A 16,211-nucleotide genomic window follows, 5' to 3' on the forward strand; every position below is an offset into this window, starting at 1 on the left:
TTTTGCTTGCACGAAAAATTTGTATCCTTACTTTTAATTAAATCTCGATTGATTTATTTATTTGTACGAATCAATTTGTTTACTAAATTTCTTGGACTTGTAGCGAATGTTCGATTTACAAATCTTATGAATAATTATAATTAATTATGGTTTCTATATTTTATTTTATTTTTAATTCTCATCTTTGCTCCATAATTTCATAAATCATTTATATCTCCAATTTTTAGTTTATATTTTTAAATTGTTTTACTTCTAACTCCTATAATTCGAATGTACATAATTCATAGTTCATTTATATTTCGAAATTTTTAGATTCAAATAAAATTAAATCAGACAATCTAATCAATCATTAATTTAGTTAGAAATCTTTATTTAATGTAAATATCATTTTAGAAATTAATCACGTTTTAAAATTTCGGAATATAACAATTATTATGAATTTCTTCGGTTCATTTATATTAGACGAAATAAATTGGATTGAAAAAAAAAAACCCAATCTTTCTAAGTTAGGATTATTTTTCTTAGACCGCCTACCAACCCAATTCACTGTGTTGTTTAATATTTTATTTCATAAGTATCAATTTTGTACAATACTCAAATTTGCTGAATATACATTTGACAAAAAAAAAATAATACAGAGTTCACACTTGAATCTATGCGTAGCATAATATAGTTATCCCATGAATTATGATATATCTATTCATAGTTCTTTTAAAAAAAAAAAAAAAAAATCAGTGTCCATTGTAAATTATTATTAGACAAATCAATGTCCGTTTTAAATCTGAAATGAAATGTGAAGAGAGGGAGGAAAGAGGAAAGAAAATTAAAGTCCTCATTTTTTTAATTAGTTTGGGAAATTATTTTTTAATTCCATAATCATTCTCATTAATGAGATTAAAGAATAAAGATAGATGCCATATGTCAAGTATAAATTGGCTAAACTCAATGATAGGTAGGATTTTTCTGCCACAGAGGATTCGTTTCTCCAAATCTCCAAATCTCCAAATCTTAATCCATGTTTCTCCAAATCGTATTGTCACATCTGTATCTCTATTGAGAAGAGTTTAATGAGAAAAATCAAATTTTGCCAACGATTGATAAAAGTAAAGAGAAAATAAATAAGATGCAACAAAATATAAAAATTGGAACTAGTTTGATTTAGCCTTTTAGGTCTATCCATGTATCAAATAATATGTGAAATTAAGGCTCATCAGCTGATATCTGTCCGAAATTTTTAAATATACCATTCTTTCAAAATAAATAAATCAAAACGCCACGGATTGACGTAATTTACAAAAACGACATGGCCGCAGCTGAGGGAAGCGGGCACACAGTAGTGGGCCGCAGCTGAGGGAAGCGGTTTATTTTTTGGGCCGCATCGTATGGAAGCGGGCTGGGCCGCATTGTATGGAAGCGGGCTGGCCGCTTTGGGGGGTAGCGGCCACCCCTCCACGCACCAAAGCGGCCATGGTACAGTATATATCCCCCAGGTCGTTTTCTTTGTTTCATTTACCTTATTCCATCCCTTCCATCCCTTCAAATCAGGTAATATTCTTATTCTTTCTAAATTTAAATTCAAGTTTAAAGTAGGAGTAGGAGTAGGAGTAAGGTAAATATTTAGGGTGTAGGATCAGGTAATTATGAAATTGTACCAAAATTAACTATTGACCAAAATAATTATGAAATGGTATGAAAATTGATTATTGATCAAAATAATTGTAAAATTGTACCAAAATTGATTATTTTTTGAACCAAAATTGATTATTGATTATTTTTTGTACCAAAATTGATTATTGATCAAAATAATTGTAAAATTGTACCAAAATTGATCAAAATTAGTTATTGACCAAAATAATTAATACCGAAACTATAATTATTTTTTGAAATTTAATTTGAAATCCTAATAAGACCAAAATAAATACAGCATGACATCTATGGGATCTGGACCGTCTTCTAGTAGGGATGTACCTTCTTCCAGTAGAGGTGCACCAGTACCCACTCCATATGAGATGTCACAGTATGTCGATGCGGCATTGACATCTGTGGTCCCCGGTATCCGGCACCGCACTGATCGGGTATCAGACTTTCTCTGGTACCCGAATGCGGAGCACCGTATCTTGGAGGCTGCCACTGGAGTAAGTTTTATATTATTAATAAAATTATAATTTTATTTCAAATTTTATTAATAAAATTATAATTTTATTAATAATTTTATTAATAAAATTATAATTTTATTAATAATTTTATTAATAATTTTTTTTTTTAATTTAGGGACTAGATACAGTTACAGTACGCCACAACAAAATGTGGCTTAAGTACCAGAAGGCCTATGCAGGGACGTTGCGTGGCATGGGATTGTACCAGCTATCCCAGATGGCCGAGGAGATTGCCGATCCGGGATTGTGCTCTGGGCTCATTGAGCGATGGCGTCCCGAGACCCACTCATTTCATCTCCCCCACGCTGAGATGACAGTCACCCTACAGGATGTGAGTTGTCTATGGGGCATGACCATTGTCGGAGAGCCTGTGACGGGCGTCGAGTATGGAGATTTCAGATCCTTGTGCGAGGACCTGCTGGGGATACCGCACGCTGCTTTGCAGAAAGAGAAGAAGAGAGGCTCCAAGACATCTGATTGACGTAAGTGTTAAAATCTATGAATTCAGCTCTTGGTAAACGGGGTACATCAGACCTATCTTGAGATACTGCCCGAGAGATGTCGGCAGCAGGAGCGTTACTGGCGTGCAGAGGTGCCCCTCATATGTTTTCAGGTACCGTATTTGAATTTATTTTACAAATTTTAGCTATAACAACATTTATTAAAAAACCTACTAAATTCAGATTATCGAGCATCATTACCCCGGTCGGGTCATGAGACAGTTTGGATTGAGGCAGACAGCTCCTCCCCCAGAGCCGATTAGTGAGGATGTTTGGCGACAGCTTCATTTGGCCAGAGACATCTCTCCGGGCAGAGACTGGGCGTACTGGTACAGATCATACGTACAGCTGGCATCCGCTATCGACCCACCTATAGCTGATGAGCACCGTCACATGGATGTACCGCCAGTGTAAGAATATCTCTTTTTAATATCTCTGGTTAATGGATGATACGTGGCATTGATGACTTTTTTTCAAAAAAATACAGGCCTTATAGAGATTGGTATCAGGAGTGTGGCGCGTACACAGTGTACTTAGAGGGGTGTATCACCGACAACCCTCACGAGCGTGCACCGAGGCCGAGGGATCGGCGAGGACGAGTACATGGTATCATTCCAGCCGGCGCACCGTTTGCATCTACGGTATGTTTACTTTAAAAAACTTGTAATATTTACATCTGTACAACATTTATATATTGTACTTATAATTTTGCAGGCTTTATATCTGGTGAAGAGCTGTGTCATAGCGGCGACAATGGCCACAGTGCGGGGCTGGAAGAGACTCGGAAAAGCTATTCTAAAGCACAATGTACCTGCCGTCTGCCAATGTGGGTACAAGACGCGCCTAGACTCTCTCCTGAGATGTGCAGGATTGCCTGGATGTGATCAGATTGATGACATATCGGATGAGCCTGATATATACGTCCGATACGGTGGTGACGAGGCATTGTGGGCTTCAGTCCAGGATGCTCAGACTGTCGGTCAGGCGTTCGATAGAGGACAAGAGACGCTTAGGAGGCGCGCTGTAGAGCAGGCTACTCAGGAGCAGGCCGTCCCTACTCAGGAGCAGGCCGTCCCTACTCAGGAGCAGGCCGTCTCTACTCAGGAGCAGATCCCTACTCAGTTTTTCTCTACGCAGGTAAGTTATTTTTTTAATATATACAACTTGTGCAATTTTTTAAAAAAAAATGATGCATAACTTGTTTGTAAATTTGTAGGAGGAGCGACTCGGCTTCAATATCGACCTAAACCCTGATGGTTTGTATTCTCCGGGTTATGTTCCGACCCAGTCGATTCCTCCTGCATATCTACCAGGGTTCACTATGCCGCACCCCTTTCCACACTTTCCTGGCAGCTCACAGCCTACGCAGTACCCTCCCATACCGGACTTTGCTGGCACCTCCACACAGTATCATCCCGGTACGTACCTTCCTGACATCTCCATAGATGATCCTATCGTGAGAGCTGCCTACGGTATGTTTCCGACTCAGGAGTCTGGAAACACAGTCGCATTTGGTCCTGCAGTCCAGCACTCAGCTGAGATTGAGGAGGTCGAGGCCGTTGAGTCAGATGATTCTCTCGACCACACGCCGCTCGCAGTGCGGATTAAGGGTTTGAGGACTAGGAAGGCGAGGCGCCCATTCACTCCTTCTGACTTTTAGGATGCTTATCTTTCTTTCTTTTATGTTGTCATATACTATGATTTGTTATATCAGGATGCTTATCTTTCTTTTATGTTGTTATTTATTGTACTATTTTGCTTTTATCTTTCATTATTTTTCGTCACAGTAAAACAACAAATAAATCACAAATAAATCAAAACAAACAAACAATAAAACAACAAATAAATCACAAATAAATCAAAACAAACAATAATAGTTGCCTAAATAGTTGTCTAAAACCCTAAAACGAGTAATACTTGCCTAATACAAATCTAATCTCCACACATAAAAATTTATTTGCCTAAAACCCTAAAATCCTGAAAAATAACATATTCGGGGTGCCCTCTACCGCAGGAAGCGGCCCTGGCCGCTACCCTCCAAAGCGGCCACCCCGCTGGGCCTCCATCCGGCCCAATATATTGGCCGCTTCGCTTAGATGCGGCCCAGCTCCTGGTGGCCGCTTCTGTGGGAAGCGGCCATGCGGTTTTTGTAAAATTCACCCCGAAATGGTGTTTTGGTTTATTTATTTTGAAAAAATGGTATATTTAAAAATTTCGGGATATCTGTACTCAAGTAGATTCAAACAACTAAATATCTGCCAAACATAAAATTTGTCTATGTATAAATCTTCATCAAGTACTTTTTATTTATTGCATTTGCATTTACTGGTCTAATCTATAATCAATCTATTCTTACTAATTTTATTTAAATGGAAGAAAGATAGTGGCGATGAACCCACATTTGAATTTTCTTTTAAGAAAATGTACGTCACAAACAATTGTTTATTTTAAATTTCAAACTTGCGATCTTTCACACGGAAAGCACTGCATTTGTCACTAGATCAAAATATGATTGTCTTTATTTGTCTTGTATAAGAGCTACATTTCACTAATCAGTTCACTAATGTAGATCTATCACAAGTATAAACTCCTCAAAATATTAAAAAAAAATGTCAACTTACAGTGTAATACCTGATCGAGTAGGAAGAGATCTGAGTCGTTAATTTCATTCTGACATAAATTCAAAACAAATCCTCTGTATTATAATTCAATCAAATATGTATCAAATTAATTTTGTCCGGGTGAAAATATTGTACTCCCTCATATACAAGAGAGGATTTGCGCGTCCGGTATAGATTCACGGACAATATAATGTTATTTTTTCACACGAATCTCAACGCGTATTCGGTTTAGCTGTGCGCATCAGGTTTCTTTTCTCCTCTGTTTTGCCGTCATTTTTTCCCTTTTTTTTAAAATTTTTTTTTTCCACCTACACATTTGCATAATCATTCAACGGGCGCGATCTGCATTAAGATTTGTGTATAAAATTTAAGATTCGGCGAAGATTGTGTACCGAGTGTAGTGAATCAGTATCCTCTCAGGTATTGCAGAGGATATCTCATATTTAGCGTGACTTTTAGAAAAACTCAACCGTTCAAATACGATCTGCACGAATCTCAAAGCTCAAATAGTACTGGCCGCGCTATCCCCGAATATGCACCGACACGTGGGTCACGCAAAATATGAGGTATCTCAGGGGATACGCACTCACTTATCTTCTCTACGGTAACAGAATATTCGAGTTTAGGTCTAAACCGTCCCATCAGAATCTGGTATTAGAATATTCTGATCGGACGGTTGACATCTAAACATAAATACTATGTTACATCAGGCGATATGAACTATTGGCCTCTTTTGAAGAAAGCTACACAGTCGCCGAGTCGCCTTTCTCCGCTACTTCACCACCAGGCACCAGTCCCTTGGTTGAATCCACTAAATGAGTACTCCAACTCCAATTCGTTCCTTGTCTCTCTTCACACCTATATCTTCTCCTCATACTCTTCTTTGCAAAACCAAAACCCTAGTTAAACCTCAATCGCTTCCTTTACCTTACATACCTTGCTTTCGAGATACTAAGCTGAAATCAAGGCTGGTTCTCACGTCAGTGGCTTCTCTCAATTCTCATATGACTGAATCAAACAGCGTTGCAGCTTCCCCTCCTCAGCAATCCCCATGTAAGTTAAATTTGCTGGTAATTTGGTAGAAACCAATGAAATTGTAAGTAAAGTGATTACTTGATCTGTTCTGAAATTACTTTTGTATTTTAAGCTTTTACATTTGCTGGTAATTGGGTAGGAATGAATGAAATTGTAAGAAAAGTGATTACTTGATCTGTTATAAAATTATAATTTGGTAGAAATCAATGAAATTGTAAGTAAAGTTATTACTTGATCTGTATTAAATTTCTGATTTGATTTATAAGTAGCTTGTACTAAAATCTAATTTGATATATAATTTTGGTATATATGTAAATTAAATCATTCTATTTGAATTAATTAATTGAATATTGGTGTATAAGTTTTTTTTATGCTTTAAAATTTACTGGTAATTTGGTAGAAATCAACAAAATTGTAAGTGAAGTGAACACTTGATCTCTTCTGAAGTTCTAATTTTATATTAGCAGCTTGTAGGGTTGGTGAAGTAAGGAGAGTAACAAAGGAAACCAATGTGCATGTTAAGATAAACCTTGATGGTTCTGGGATTTCAGATTCAAGCACGGGAATTCCTTTCTTGGATCATATGTTAGATGTGAGCATATTTATGTTTTCATATATTTATATTAAGAGAGAGGCTCTGATACTATGCATAGCACGGATTGGTCCGTACTATGGATCAATATCTTCGTTTTTAAAGTTCAAATTGTCGAGACAAATTGTTCAACATGATCTCCATATTAAATGTACTTGTAAATCAAATTTTACATTTAATAGAATATTTGTACTGTTTTTCTAGATAGGTAGATTATCACTTGATTTAAAAATTCTAGACCAGTTCAGATCGACTATTCGACCTTTGGAAACGAAAATATTGATCCGTAGTACGGACCAATCTGCGCTATGCATAGTATCATAGCCTCACTCTTTATATTTATCTGATTATTGTTAACTTGACTTAATGATCTTTTTATGTTCTCTCTAGCAACTTGCTTCACACGGGTTATTTGATGTCTATGTAAAAGCATCAGGTGATATCCACATTGATGATCACCATACAAATGAAGATGTTGCACTTGCTATTGGCACGGTAATTATACATACTTACATGTTACTTTGAGAATTTTGCCAATAAAACCCAAATTTGCAAAAAGAGAACCTCTGTGTTAATAATATGCTTGCTTATTTGTTGATTGGGCTAATTTGTATAATTGTAAGTTTTTCATTATAGTTAATAAATTTAGGAATCAAGGTGTTTTATTATAATGGCAACTAAGGTTTCTCATTTTCTATCAAAAATATGTATTACATACTGTTTCATTATATTGGTTAATTCACTCATCACAACTGTTAACACCTTCATTAAAGAATAAGAAATTCAGTAGGACTATTTTTGTTTACAAACTGTATATCAAAATAGCACTACATTTTTCCAATATGTGATTAATACAATGCTTCTTTGCAAATTTTCTCCCCATTTTAACATGGAATTCAGATATAGTTTGACTTATGGTTGAATTACTCTCTATCCAGGCGTTACTTCAGGCACTAGGAGATAGGAAAGGAATAAACAGATTTGGCCATTTTTCAGCTCCACTTGACGAAGCCGCAATTGAAGTTATACTGGTAAAACCTATTATCTATTTACAGTCTTAATATCTTTTTAACTTGTTGATAGTGTATATCACTATTAAAAGTGAGTCTAGAGTACTATGCATAGCGCGGATTGGATTGTACTATGGATCAATATCTTTATTTTTAAAGTTCAAACAGTTGATCTGAACCGTTGAACCGTTCCACATGATCTCCATACAAAAAATACTTGCAGACTAAATTTTACATTTTTTAGAATTTTTTTAATTTTTTTTAGATATGTTGAAAATCACTTGATATAAAAAAATTCTACCTATCTAAAAAAATTCTGAAAAATGTAAAATTTGATTTACAAGTGTTTTTTCATATGGAGATCATGTTGAACAGTTCAGATCGATTGTTTGAACTTTAAAAATGGAGATATTGATCTCACTCCAGTATGCGCTATTCATAGTACTGTAGTCTCACTTCAAAATTAATATGCTATGCATGTTATCTTTGCAAAATGCATATTTATCCTCGTTCATTTATTTTTTATATACTTTCAGGATTTATCAGGGAGGCCCCATTTGAGTTGTGATCTGAGTATACCAACTGAAAGAGTTGGTACATATGACACCCAGGTACGGTACCACCCTTTTCTTTTGCTAAAAATGATATCAGTCAGATGATTAGTTAGCGTTAATTTATTTATTGACTTGTTTGTTGTTTCAGCTAGTGGAGCACTTTTTCCAATCTTTGGTTAACACGTCTGGCATGACACTTCACATCCGTCAAGTAATGATCACACCTTAATATATGAAGATTGTGCATTACAAATTGAAGAGGCCGTTTTAATTTGTGCCCATATCTCTTGTTTTTCAAAAAATTCTGGACCATAAAAAAAAAAAACAATTTTCTACCCTGAAAAAAAAGTAAACAATTTCAAAAAAATGTAAAATTTGGTCTCCTAGAACATTTATATATGGAGATCATGTTAAATGGTTCGGATCGACTATTTGGACTTTGAAATTGCAAAATATGGGCACAAATTAAAATAAAGGCTTTAATTTGCAAATCACAATAGCCCATCTCTCACCCTAATATATAAAGATGTCAGGACTAACCATGTATGTCCATTTTTTGTTGGTTAAATATGTGTATGGTGTATAATGAACCAAGATTTTGCCCTCAATTCTGTGCAAACAGATATAATGCTTTTAGTGAAAATGTTTAGAGTGAGGCTACGGTACTATGCATAGCACGGCGCAGTCCGTACTATGGATTCATGATCATATTGATCCATAGTATGAAAATGGTTCAGAATCACTCAACATAGTTCAGAATGGTTCAAAATCACTACTTTTGAATGGTTCAGAATCTTTAGATCCCACTATCCAAGTGATTTTCTACCTATCTAAAAAAAATAGTAAACCAAATCTGAAAAATGTAAAATTTGGTCTCCAAGTACATTTTCATATAGAGATCATGTTGAGGGGGTTTGGATCGACTTATTGAACTTCAAAAATAAAGATGTAGAGACATGTTACAGACCGATGTGCGCTGTGTCCATGTATTTTTTCTTCTTATCTCTCTTTTCAGTGATTGGTAATTAAGTCAACATAGGTATGAGTTTATGTCATTGCAACGTATTAAGGTACAGCTTGCTTGTGAGAAGTGGTCCGATACTTACTATATAGGAGTGTCTTTCTTTTAACTGGGTAGCCCTTTTGTACCCCTACTGATCATAAATTATGCATAGTACCGTCAGTCAAAAAGTTTAAATTATTGTCAAATTGAAGAGCAACATATCCAGACTACAATTAAGAAATCAATAGGTATAGTTCAAAAACATATTTTGAATTTTACCAAACTGGAATTGGTACTGGTATCTGGTCTAGCAATCCATAGTTTCAAAAAGTAATAATTCTAAGTTCTTAAATGTTTAAATTTCAAAAGCTTGCTGGGAAAAACTCGCATCATATAATAGAGGCAACTTTCAAGGCATTTGCAAGGGCCCTTCGTCAGGCCACTGAATTTGACTTGCGGCGCCACGGTTCTATCCCTAGGTTTGACTACTATCTTTTTTTCTTTTCTTTTTTTAAAATCATATTTTTACTAAATTGAGTACCAAAAATAGTTCTGAATTTTTTGAATCTTTTTTATGCGTGTTTCTACTACCACAATTGCAGCTCTAAAGGTGTTCTGTCACGGTCATAACCCGTTTATACTGCGAAATAATTGCCTTCTAAATGAGGTACTTCCAAGGGAGAGAAATTTGTTGTTATTTTTTAGTATATTTATGCATCTTTTTAGTGCTTAAATAATGTTAATGGGTCTTGTTTAGTGCTTTAGTGATGGTAATGGGTCTCTTTTGTCTTACTTCAATTTGCTGTGAATACTCTTTGGTATATTTGAGCAAGCACTATCAAGTTTGTCTAGAATAAATGTGCACATTATCTTTAGACTGTGGGTTTTGGTGAACATTTTTGTCTCAGTTTTGGTCTTTGGTAAATTTCATAGGTCTTTGAGTTCTTTTGTTTTAATAAACATTGTAATGTAAGGATTTAGTATCAGTGTTTATAACTGATATTTGATCTAGTCGCTAAGAAAATATCTTTCCTTCGGGATTGCAAGTTTAAAATCTGATTGGAAAAAAAAAAAAACAAATTTGTTCAAAATTGTAATTTTAAGTATGCATGTTGAATTTAAAAATTTAAGCTAGGTATCCATTGAGTTTAGCCAATCTATGCTTGACAAATGGTATTATGGTATCCATCTTTAATCTCATTAATGAGAATCTTTTTATTTCATTAATTGATTATTGATGAATTAAAAAAAAAATCCAAACTAATTAATAAATGAGGATTTTTTCTTTCCCTTTCCTCCATCTCTTCGTATATGACGGTCAATCGCGAGTGCGTCTCTCTTTGCTCTTCGTTGTGTTGACGCGCGTCACCTCTTCGCATCCCCTTTTCTCACCTTTTCTCAAACCGTGATCTAGTGAAAAGCACGTGGAATTTTTATTGAAACTTCTTATATTGTAATATGCAAGTCAAATTAATTACCAAAATGTTTCGAAAAATAATTGTGTTATGTACGTTTTTGATCAATCACTGAAAGAAAATTTGTTTGTTAGGATTATTTTTATATTGAGTTCACGATTTGGTGATTTTTAAATGGTTGTGCTGTGCATTAGAAACATATTATAAATTAGAATCTATATTTAAATTATATTGAGTAAATAGGTGAGTTATTAGAATTTAGAATGTTAAATATGTAATTATAAAATTTAGAGGGAAAAATATGTAATTTTATAGTTTTTAAATGGTATATATGTAATTCTCCCTAAGTTAATAACTCGATAGATAGACTAATACAACCGAATTAAATATTGCAAGATCCCAGTGACCCATAAAATGATGCACAAAAGGATAAAACACAACACTTCAACTGGCACGTACAATTTTAAGTAGGCCTTGGTTTTTTGGATAAATAATGGGCCCATTTTGGGGTAAATACATTAGTAACAGCACATTATATTACGAATGTCCGGCATTTACCATTGAGAGATCTTCTCATCCTCTGAGATATCTCAAACTTTTTAGCGTCTTTCCGGAAAATATGAACTCTCAAACACGTTGTGCACGAATCTCAAAGTAAAAATAATAGCTCTATCCCCGAATAGGGATCGTACACGTCGGTCACGCAAAAGTTGAGATATCTCAGAGAAATCTTTGGACCGCTCGCCACTTCCTCTTTTTAGTCGAGCACAGATTCACAAAAGAGGAAAATCGACCGACAAGGATAAGATCGATGATGCATGCGCCGTCTCTCGCCTCCTCCTCCTCTTCATTTCCACCATCATCTTCGCTATCCCAATTCCAATCTCAGTCTCAGTCCCCATCGGCTTCTCGTCACGGCCTCCCCCGTTTCTGCTATGCAATCAAGCGATCCAAGATTGAACCCCTTGGAATCCCCAACAGACCAAAATCACCACCATCTAAAACTAAAGTCCCCTGTGATACCGATGTTGGCAACACTCACTGTGACCTCAATCATTTGCGTGCTCAGTTGGCTCTCCAGAACCATCATACCCCAATCATTGCCTACACTCGGTACCTGGACGCCTTGGTTCGCAAATCTGACCCCTCCGTTTTTTCCTTCTTCAACCGTATAACCCAAACTGAAGGAATCTTTCCTGATCATTATACCTATGGAATCATGATCAAATACTGTGTCCAAATGAATCAGCTCAACCTGGCATTTTCTTTTCTCGGATGGCTTCTCAAAGAGGGTGAAAGAGCTAATTCCAAGACATTCAGTCCAATACTCCAGGCCCTTTGTTCTGAGAATAGGATCGATGAGGCTGCATCCATTGTCATCCACAAAATGCCTAAGATGGAATGTATACCCAATGTGATCTCGTATACCATTCTTATGAAGGGGCTTTGCTCCAAGGGTAACACTGGCTTAGTTCTTCAGCTGTTTTTCAAAATGGTTAAACATGGTGGTGTGTGTGAACCCAGTGTGATCACGTACAACACGGTTATAGATGAGCTATGTAAGGTCGGTGAACTCACTAAGGCATTTGGTTTGTATAATCAGATGTCCACTGCTGGGATTATACCTGATACTATCACTTACACTTCGTTGATTAATGGGCTGTGCAACAAAGGTGAAATTACTAAGGCAAACAAGGTGCTGCGTAGCATGAGGTCCAAAGGGCTCCGGCCTAATATTGTCACTTACAATATTCTTATAGGTGGGCTGTGCAAGAACGGTGAAATTGGGAAGGCAAAAAAGGAACTGGATAGCATGATTTCAAAAGGGCTCAAGCCTGATGTGGTGACTTACAACACCCTTATAGACGAGCTGTGCAAGAAATGTGAAATTGACAAGGCAAAGGAGTTGCTGCATAGCATGATTTCCAAAGGGCTCAAGCCTGATGTGCTGACTTATTCCTCTCTTATAGATGGGTTTTGCAAGAAAGGTGAAATTGAAAAGGCAAAGGAGTTGTTGCATGACATGATTTCAAAAGGCAAGGAGCCCGATGTCGTGACTTACACCAGTCTTATATATGGGTTGTGCAAGAAAGGTGAAACTGAAACGGCAAAGGAGATGCTGCATGACATGATTTCCAAAGGACACGAGCCTGATGTGGTGACTTATTCCACTCTCATAGACGGATTGTTCAAGAAAGATGAAATTGAGAAGGCAAAGGAGTTGCTGCATAGCATGATTTCGAAAGGCAAGGAGCCCAATGTCGTGACTTACACCAGTCTTATAGATGGGATGTGCAAGAAAGGAGAAATTGAGAAGGCAATGGAGATACTGCATGACATGATTTCCAAAGGCAAGGAGCCCGATGTGGTGACTTACAACACCATTATAGACGGGCTGTGCAAGAAATGTGAAATTGAGAAGGCAAAGGAGTTGCTGCATAGCATGGTTTCCAAAGGGCTCGAGCCTGATGTGGTGACTTATTCCACTCTCATAGATGGATTGTGCAAGAAAGGAGAAATTGAGAAGGCAAAGGAGATGCTGCATGACATGATTTCCAAAGGCAAGGAGCCCAATGTGGTGACTTACAACACCCTTATAAACGGGCTGTGCAAGAAAAGTGAAATTGAGAAGGCAAAGGAGTTGTTGCATAGCATGATTTCCAAAGGGCCTAAGCCTAATGTGGTGACTTATTCCACTCTCATAGACGGATTGTGCAAGAAAGGTGAAATTGAAAAGGCAAAGGAGTTGTTGCATGACATGATTTCAAGAGGGAAGGAGCCCAATGTCGTGACTTACACCAGTCTTATAGATGGGATGTGCAAGAAAGGAGAAATTGAGAAGGCAAAGAAGATGCTGCATGACATGATTTCCAAAGGACATGTGCCCAATAGTGTGACATATGCCACTCTTTACAGATGGGGTCTGTGTAAGAAAGGTGAAAAAATCACAAGGTAAAGGAGGTGCTGCATAGCACGATTTCAAAAGAGCTTGACCCTAATTTTTTGGCCAACAACACTCTTATAGTTGGGTTGTGAATATCTGTTTGCTGAAATTCTTGCCAGATCATTGTTGTGTTCACTGAGACATTTCTCTTTTGTTTGCCATAGAATTTCTAGGAACTGTAAGTTCGTTTATGGTTGTCCTAGTGGCTTGTCATATCGTTAATTATTTGTTACTTTTGTTTCTTTTAACAGTCACTTCGATAATTTTGTTTCTTCTAACAGTCACTTTGTTAATTTTATTTACAGTAACAGTCAGTTCATCCATTTTTCTCAACAAAAAAAAAGGAGAAATGTGCACATGAAAGTTACCCAAATAGTAAGACTTCATTCTAAATTTGTTAAAATAGTAGTTGATATCATGCTTTTTGTATAGTAATAGTTATTTCATGAATAGTAAAACTCCTTTCAAATTTTCTGAAAATTATAACCTCCACCCATTATATCAAACAGTTTTTCTGAAGTAATGGCCTGTCCTGGGGGCTGTCTGCGCTGAATGGTATTAGTCACATTTACCAGTTCCTGACTGGTACAAGCGTTGTGACATGCTGTGCTGATATAATGCATGTCGTGCTGAGCTATTTCAAAAATTATGGTGTTTTTATGGGTAACCTTATCAGGACAAACATATTTGAAGGTGCCTCTTAGTTTGCCCAGTGAGCTATACCACAGCTTAGTAGTGTGATTTGTTGTTGAGTTGCTTTAATGAGGCATAATGGATTGTCAAGTAAGCTTGAGATTTTAGTTTTGGAAAACTAATGAGATAACAGCTGGTACAAATCTGTATGTAATCAAGATATATTTAGCAATAGAAATGGCTAATTGTAGATTGGGAAATAGCAATGGCTAGTAATTAGCTTATATCTCTTTAATCAGTGTAAATGATATGTTCAATCAATACAAAGTTGTTTTTATTCACTGTTATTTGAAATACCAATGGTCTAGTGGCTGATGCACTTACCTTTTTTTTATGAATCAGTAATTTTAATTAAAAATTGGGGCTAATTTAGAATTTTTTTTTTTTTTCTGTTTGACCAAAAAAGAGAAGTAACCTACTAAACTGGTCAATAATTTTGATTAAATACTAAATGGTGGATATGACCTTCATCTGACATGCTAGTCAGTGGATTAAAAAAAATAAATTAACAGTTGGGTCTAAGCCTGCTCATCTCAGGTCTAAACTTGTGCTAAATTGGGGCTAATACACCATCTTCTGGATAAAAGACAAGTTAAAAGATTTTGTGGCTCCAATTTTTAAAATTTTGGTCTCATTGTATTTCTTTTTAATTAATGTATTAATGGTACCTGCTCCATGAAGCAACCCTGACGATTCCTACACTGGATCTGAAGATGAAAGTTTTGAATACATCAAAGTAGAAAATGACTCCGAAAGCTCCTACACTACTTATGAAGAGCATAACTCTCATGATACTGAATTTATTGGTAAAAGTATAAAACTTGAGTGAGGCTATAGTATTATGCATTATTACGGATCAGCACATGCTATGGATTCAAATCTCTATTTACAAAGTTCAAACAATCGATTTGAACCATTAAACATGATCTTCATATGAAAATATATTTGACAACCAAAATTTACATTTTTTTTTACTATTTTTTTAGATAGGTAGAAAATCACTTGATTTAACTACCTATCTAAACAAAATAGTACAAAATTCTAAAAAATGTATATTTTATACATTTATTGTGCAAGTATATATTCATATGGAGATCATGTTAATTGATTCAGATCGACTAATTAAAAATGAAGATACGAGTCCATAGCATGGACAGGTCCATAATATACATATTACCATAGTCTCACTCAAATAACTTTTCCAATTGGCCGTGTTTGCAAACCAGCTTAGTACATCTAACGGTTTTCAATAGTCATTTTACATAGCATGGCCGCTGTTTGATAACTTTTCCAATTGTTGTTTGCAAACCATTGAAACTTGACCTATTACAAATAGTCATTTTACTTCATTTAGTGGTTTGCAATGGTATAGACTATTTGTAATAGGTCAAGTTTCAATTATGGAGAACTTTGTACAAACTAACTTATTTAGAAGAGTAAAATACTTTGCATCCTCTAATATGTTTCCTTCTATATATCATGACATAGTGCCTGAGATAACTAGGGTGAAAGATCTGAAGGATAAAAAGGGCAAGAAAGGTTTGTCATTTATGAATGAATGTAATGCACTATTTCAAAATTATGATCGAACTGGTAAACATTCAACATGAACTCAAATTTTAAATGTAAAATATTAGACACGATTGGTATCAGGCTATCAGTGTGAAGCAATTACAGTATAAATATTG

General features: G+C 35.8%; 4 protein-coding genes across 6 annotated transcripts; all 4 read left to right on the top strand.

The window, feature by feature from the left end:
• Positions 1 to 1,802: 1,802 nt before the first annotated feature.
• Positions 1,803 to 2,637, top strand: LOC144575557 (uncharacterized). Its single transcript, XM_078325747.1, has 2 exons — positions 1,803 to 2,135; positions 2,272 to 2,637. The coding sequence occupies exons 1-2, from the start codon at positions 1,926 to 1,928 to the stop codon at positions 2,635 to 2,637; spliced, it is 576 nt and encodes a 191-aa protein (XP_078181873.1). The 5' UTR covers positions 1,803 to 1,925.
• Positions 2,638 to 2,670: 33 nt separating this feature from the next.
• Positions 2,671 to 4,389, top strand: LOC144575974 (uncharacterized). Its single transcript, XM_078326248.1, has 5 exons — positions 2,671 to 2,769; positions 2,840 to 3,066; positions 3,144 to 3,297; positions 3,371 to 3,793; positions 3,873 to 4,389. The coding sequence occupies exons 2-5, from the start codon at positions 2,870 to 2,872 to the stop codon at positions 4,314 to 4,316; spliced, it is 1,218 nt and encodes a 405-aa protein (XP_078182374.1). The 5' UTR covers positions 2,671 to 2,769; positions 2,840 to 2,869; the 3' UTR covers positions 4,317 to 4,389.
• A 1,513-nt stretch (positions 4,390 to 5,902) lies between these two features.
• Positions 5,903 to 10,346, top strand: LOC144575692 (imidazoleglycerol-phosphate dehydratase 3, chloroplastic-like). 2 transcript variants are annotated; one of them, XM_078325924.1, is made up of 8 exons: positions 5,903 to 6,330; positions 6,777 to 6,904; positions 7,295 to 7,399; positions 7,843 to 7,935; positions 8,451 to 8,525; positions 8,617 to 8,679; positions 9,841 to 9,950; positions 10,074 to 10,346. In XM_078325924.1, exons 1-8 carry the CDS (start codon positions 6,093 to 6,095, stop codon positions 10,099 to 10,101), a joined length of 840 nt encoding a protein of 279 aa, XP_078182050.1. In that variant the 5' UTR covers positions 5,903 to 6,092; the 3' UTR covers positions 10,102 to 10,346. The 2 variants fall into 2 exon arrangements, with proteins under 2 accessions (XP_078182050.1, XP_078182051.1); XM_078325925.1 differs by having other exon boundaries at positions 5,912 to 6,330; positions 6,780 to 6,904.
• A 1,314-nt stretch (positions 10,347 to 11,660) lies between these two features.
• On the top strand, positions 11,661 to 15,028 carry LOC144575691 (uncharacterized). 2 transcript variants are annotated; one of them, XM_078325923.1, is made up of 3 exons: positions 11,661 to 13,838; positions 14,136 to 14,205; positions 14,340 to 15,028. In XM_078325923.1, exons 1-3 carry the CDS (start codon positions 11,698 to 11,700, stop codon positions 14,346 to 14,348), a joined length of 2,220 nt encoding a protein of 739 aa, XP_078182049.1. In that variant the 5' UTR covers positions 11,661 to 11,697; the 3' UTR covers positions 14,349 to 15,028. The 2 variants fall into 2 exon arrangements, with proteins under 2 accessions (XP_078182049.1, XP_078182048.1); XM_078325922.1 differs by having other exon boundaries at positions 14,136 to 15,028.
• Positions 15,029 to 16,211: the final 1,183 nt, after the last annotated feature.

Source organism: Carex rostrata, chromosome 24, assembly GCF_964058835.1.
Source record: "Carex rostrata chromosome 24, lpCarRost1.2, whole genome shotgun sequence".
In the NCBI taxonomy this organism is placed as follows: domain Eukaryota; kingdom Viridiplantae; phylum Streptophyta; class Magnoliopsida; order Poales; family Cyperaceae; genus Carex; species Carex rostrata.

Excerpts from the sequence above, each read along its gene's own strand:
- LOC144575974 (XM_078326248.1), top strand. The coding sequence starts at position 2,870 with ATGAGACAGTTTGGATTGAGGCAGACAGCTCCTCCCCCAGAGCCGATT. Across the intron at positions 3,067-3,143 it reads CACATGGATGTACCGCCAGT|GCCTTATAGAGATTGGTATC; the intron begins GTAAGAATATCT and ends AAAAAAATACAG. Across the intron at positions 3,298-3,370 it reads GCGCACCGTTTGCATCTACG|GCTTTATATCTGGTGAAGAG; the intron begins GTATGTTTACTT and ends ATAATTTTGCAG.
- LOC144575557 (XM_078325747.1), top strand. The coding sequence starts at position 1,926 with ATGACATCTATGGGATCTGGACCGTCTTCTAGTAGGGATGTACCTTCT. Across the intron at positions 2,136-2,271 it reads TCTTGGAGGCTGCCACTGGA|GGACTAGATACAGTTACAGT; the intron begins GTAAGTTTTATA and ends TTTTTAATTTAG.
- LOC144575692 (XM_078325924.1), top strand. The coding sequence starts at position 6,093 with ATGAGTACTCCAACTCCAATTCGTTCCTTGTCTCTCTTCACACCTATA. Across the intron at positions 8,680-9,840 it reads TGACACTTCACATCCGTCAA|CTTGCTGGGAAAAACTCGCA; the intron begins GTAATGATCACA and ends AAATTTCAAAAG. Across the intron at positions 9,951-10,073 it reads CGCCACGGTTCTATCCCTAG|CTCTAAAGGTGTTCTGTCAC; the intron begins GTTTGACTACTA and ends CCACAATTGCAG.
- LOC144575691 (XM_078325922.1), top strand. The coding sequence starts at position 11,698 with ATGATGCATGCGCCGTCTCTCGCCTCCTCCTCCTCTTCATTTCCACCA. Across the intron at positions 13,839-14,135 it reads AAAGGTGAAAAAATCACAAG|TAACAGTCAGTTCATCCATT; the intron begins GTAAAGGAGGTG and ends TTTTATTTACAG.